Source organism: Penaeus japonicus, unplaced genomic scaffold (assembly GCF_977035675.1).
Source record: "Penaeus japonicus unplaced genomic scaffold, GWHDUDI00000001_assembly GWHDUDI00000024, whole genome shotgun sequence".
Lineage (NCBI taxonomy): Eukaryota > Metazoa > Arthropoda > Malacostraca > Decapoda > Penaeidae > Penaeus > Penaeus japonicus.
This window is the reverse complement of record NW_028234426.1, coordinates 8038835-8043834: the sequence shown is the minus strand read 5'-3', so window position 1 is coordinate 8043834 and position 5000 is coordinate 8038835. Positions and strand designations below refer to the sequence as shown.

General features: G+C 35.5%; 1 protein-coding gene across 1 annotated transcript in view; it reads right to left on the bottom strand.

Annotated features, from left to right (window-relative positions):
* Positions 1-1108: 1108 nt before the first annotated feature.
* LOC122259668 (low molecular weight phosphotyrosine protein phosphatase) overlaps positions 1109-5000 on the bottom strand; it is a 5967-nt gene continuing 2075 nt past the window's right edge. Inside the window, exons 3-4 of the mRNA XM_043026573.2 lie at positions 2543-2704; positions 1109-1912 (exon numbers count right to left, since the gene is read on the bottom strand). Of these exons, the coding sequence (XP_042882507.1) occupies positions 1832-1912; positions 2543-2704 (243 nt within the window). The 3' untranslated portion in view covers positions 1109-1831. The remainder of the gene's footprint in view (positions 1913-2542; positions 2705-5000) is intronic.

The following is a 5000-nucleotide window of genomic DNA, read 5'->3' as shown; positions in this document are numbered from 1 at the left end:
ACCTGTCATATCACAGGCTTTATCAATTCTGCAGTTGACTAAAATTGTAGTTCAGGGTCCTTATCAACTTATTTTTTTCTTTATACTCAATGTGATAGAAGTATTGTTATTTTAGGGGAGGACAAAAAGCAACTTTATTTTTTCATATTTGTGTGCTGTCACAAACGAACACGAAACTTATAACCATCAAAAATGAAGTAACATGAAGAGGTAGGGAAGAGGAAGGAAACTTGTGCTTTTGACAGTGAGTGCCACAATATAAAGCATCCCTTCTGGCACAGGGGTACATTGTAGGCATTGGGCATGGTTTGAGTTACCTTCCTCCTCTCCTTCTGCTTGCACATTTTTTCATCTGCAGTACTTTAGAGCAAGAGATCAGGAACTTGCTATGTGCCATCGCTTTATAGAGATAGTGCTTGCTAGAGACCGTAGATGTATGCCATTCAAGGCTCTCTCTCCTGCTGGTGCTAGAAAAAAATGGTGCCATCAAGGTTTTGGATGTGAGTTGAAACCCATTTTGTTTAACCCTCTCTGGACGGGTGGTACAGTACTGTACCGCTCATTCAAAAGCCCAGAGGCCGGGCGGCACAGTATTGTGCCAGCCATTTAATTGATTTAGGCCTAATAATTTGAACGCCCCGGCATTGGGACATTCAAGGCTGGAATGCCCCCGTCGTGAGTGGGTTAATATTACAGCAGTTATAATCATTATGACTGCAATTGTCAATATCACTTATTCATTACTCATAGCACAATAAAATAACATAGTGATCCAAAATCCCCGAATGTCATGATGCCCACCGTCAGGCCAGAGCTCCTGTATTATGTATGACGATAAACCACGTCACTCGTCATTAACGGGTTAACCCATTGGTTGCGGTATTAAATATTTGTGCAGTAGGATGGCTGGTTTACATTGTCTGGCACGGTGCCATCCACGTCTATGACCGACTCTGCCTTTGCAGAAAATCATACCATCCGCTGCTAATGGGTTAATAGAAAAAAAAAAAAAATCTGCAATATAGCACAAGGTTGTTCGACATGTCATCAGCTATCAACTCTAACAAAGCTTATGAACTAAATCTTAAACATGTTGAAAGAAGAAAAGTTTAACAGCAACAGTTTTATTATTGCAACAACAAACAAACATGAAAGGTCTTCACAAACAATGCAATTTTTTTTACAGTTCTAGATGTAGGATTTAGCAGAATTTGGAATGTTTAAATCCTATTATGAAATAAAAAAAAAAAAAATTGCCTTCAGAAAAATACTCAAAAAAAGAAAAGAAAAAAAGCAGTATGCTGCAGATTGACTTAATGTGAGCTGCATACACTTTAATTGAGTCTAAACCTCATAACAAAAATGTAATTTAAACTAAAGTGTTGCATATTTAGAGACAGATTAGTGTGAAAATAACTAATTTCCTTCATAAAAATACAAAAAAAAAAGAAAAAAAAATGTTGTAAATTGCTTTTAATGTGAGTTGCATACACTATAACTGAGCCTAGACCATATTACACTTTTACCATAACAGAAACTATTATCATTGTTGCCACAACAAGAAACAAAGACTCAACTGTTCTCGAGATTAATTGAACCAGCATTACTAATTTGAACTAAAATGAACTAAAAGCCAGTTCTGTCATATGCTACTAAAGCCTTTCATTTAACAGATCAGCAAATGCATTACAATCCATCCTCAACAACCAAATACAAACTAAAAGCCAAGTCTATCATATCTATCTGCTACAGAAGGTTTCATTCAAGGTATTGGTCTTCCGCATTATGGCTTTAATGTACCATAATCAACAGCTTCTGGCATAGTACCACTTTACTTCAGGGAATCCAGGAATCCTTCGCTGCATCGGAGGCACTGCTCATAGCACTTCTCAAAGCCTTTATCATCATCATCCTAGAGGGGAAGAAGAGATATTTTCACTATAAGTCATTGTTTGGTACAGTTGCTTCAAGAAATTCCTATACACCTGCGTTATTCTCCATCAAGAAGTGGCACCAAGGCAGTAGTAGTCTATAAATAAACAGCACTTGTACTGTAACAAAGGACGAAAGTGGAAGGTATCCATGCCTGACTTTAGGGCGTAATGGCACAGACAGCATAGGAATGCTTTGTGTATTACTGGCAAGGCATATGGATGACTATTCACAGTAAATTCACAAGTGTATAAAAATAATTGTAAAATATATTTTATTTACAAATTTATTGATAAGCAGAGACTCAACCGGTTAAAATTAAACTCAAAGAAAATATGAGAAAAAATGGAATGGGGTGTTTAGTAAAAGAACACAAAGGAAAGAAAACAGAAAGAAGGGGGAACATAAATTCATATCAAAACAGCAAATTCCTGACAGTTGACTCTAGAGTAATCAATAGCATTGCATTATCAAAGAAATTAAATTTGTCTTTGAAGCTAATACTTTCTTTACAAGGCTAGAACTATATTGATACATAGCGTTATACCAAAACAATATCAATCTAAAGAAGCCTGTAACTTCTTCAAAGGGAAACATTAAACAAACTTACATAGTATGGGTCTCTAATAATCAATTCCTTCTTTGGATCATAAGAACCAAAAAGTTCGATCTTCGCTGTGTAGGTCTTTGGAGCACGAGCCTTGATGTCCGAGATGTTTTCATGGTCCATCCCAAATATGTAGTCGAAGTGGGTAAAATCTTCCTTGGTTAACTGTAAGGCATAGGCAAAATTATATATACTGTAAAAAAAAAATGTCCAACACAAAATGGTTTAATCCTTTAATTAATATGTTGTAACAGATAATAAACCAACAAATTAGTATTACATATAATGTTTGTAAAAGTCCACATTGTCATTTTTTATCAATCATGCAACTTCTGAAAAGCAAGAACCTGATTACTGAAATGTTTAGGAAGTTTGTAACAAAGCAGTAATATAGGATAGCCTCTATATTTTCTGATCATGTGTGTTAGACTCTATGTAAAAGAAGTAACAAGGAATATGGGAGGAAAAAGACGTTTTTAATTTTTCTATTGTAATTTACCATGTATAAAAATAGCGAGAGGGAAGAGCAAGAGCATTCAAATCATCAAGATCAAAAAAAAAAAAAAAAAAAAAGACTTGAAAAAGACAATGTCACCTAACATTCAATGATTTGGAATACTTTTTTTCAATAAAATCAGTCAAGATATCTTTATGGCTTTACAACTCTAATGACATTAGTGTTATACAAAGAATGTGAAGCAAATTGAGCGAGACCAGCATAAACACACTGACTTATTGAATTGGTTAAATAATACCTCATCATAATTATACTGATAATAATGATTATACTCATGAATTTGCATTTATCATATGTATGAATGCCATCTGGCAATTAGGCCTACCAGAGGCATGTATAGATGCCACCCAGAATGTGTGGATGTCATCTGGTGTTAATAGATTAACCAAATAACACTAGGGCAGTTTTGGTTCCACCTGAACTTAACGCAGGGGTATTTTGAAATGTATAGGCCTAACACCTCAGGCTATTTGCCCAATGAACCAGCTATGGGCATGATCCCCAGTGGGAAGCACTGCCACTTATAAGCATCAAAAATGAAGTAACATGGAGAGGTAGAGAAGAGGAAGGAAACTTGTGCTTTTGACAGTGAGTGCCACAATATAAGGCATCCCCACTGGCACAGAGGTACATTGTAGGCATTGGGCATGGTGTGAGTCACCTCTCATTCTGCCTGCACATCTTTCATCTGTGGTACTTTAGAGCAAGAGGTCAGGAACTTGTTATGTGCCATCGCTCTATAGAGATAGTGCTTGCTAGAGACCATAGATGGGTGCCATTCAAGGCTCTCTCTCCTGCTGGTGCTAGAAGAAAGTGGTGCCCTCTAGGTTTTTGATGCGAGTTGAAACCCATTTTGCTTAATATTACTGCAGATATAATCATTATGACTGCAATTGTCAACATCACTCACTCATTACTCATAGCACAATAAATAACATACTGATCCAAAATCCCCGAATGTCATGATACCCATCGTCAGGCAAGAGCTCCTGCGTCATGTATGATGAAAAAACACTTCACCCGTCGTTAACGGGTTAACTGGTTAAACAATGAAAAATAAATAAAAAATGGGAAATAATTATGTAAATGCATTTTTTCCAGTGGAATGTTCATATTTCAAAAATTTCAACAAGTAAACCTTCTTTCTCTTTGGTGTTACATGGGTCACAATCAACTTAAAAAGATTAAACTTCCAATGTGTCATCAAACACTATAGAATGCTTAACTATGAATTCTTACAATAACAATGAAAATTAATTGGGCCACCACAACCCCATGCCTCGCAAACTTTCTGAAGCGCTGGTATCACTTTAAGAACTTGGGGTATTTCTGATCAGGAAAACTTAATTGTTTCAGGACAACAGGCATTTCAAATCTGCTCTGCTTTTATAATAGAGTTGCTGGGATATTGTAACAGTGAAGGCCATTGGTAGAGAGTACATAATTGGATTTCAAACAGGCATCTGACAAAGTGTCGTAAAATAGACTGAAATGGAAATTGGAACACATTGGTGAAGTCTAAGAGAAACTCCTTGAATGGATGAAGGACTTTATTTATGAAAGGTAACTGAATAAAGTCATTAGTACAAACCACTCTACATGAAGACAAGAAATAAATGGAATGACACAAAGATCTTTTCAGCTATTATCCTTATTATTTTCACAGATGATCTGAAGTAGAACTTAAGATCTGAGAACTATCTAAATATGTTCACAGAATGCAAAACTTCAAATTCAAATAATGATTCATACCAAAATCCAACAAAAGAATATCAAAGGTTTGTTCAAATGAAGATGTACTTGGAATATGGAGTTGAACACCAATAAATACCATATAGACAGGTCAATGTATCAAGAAAAGTGAATAAGTTCGGAATAATTGTTATTTGGAATCTAAACTAAACTTTGAAAAAAAAAAAAAAAAAAAAATCACAATATGGTAGT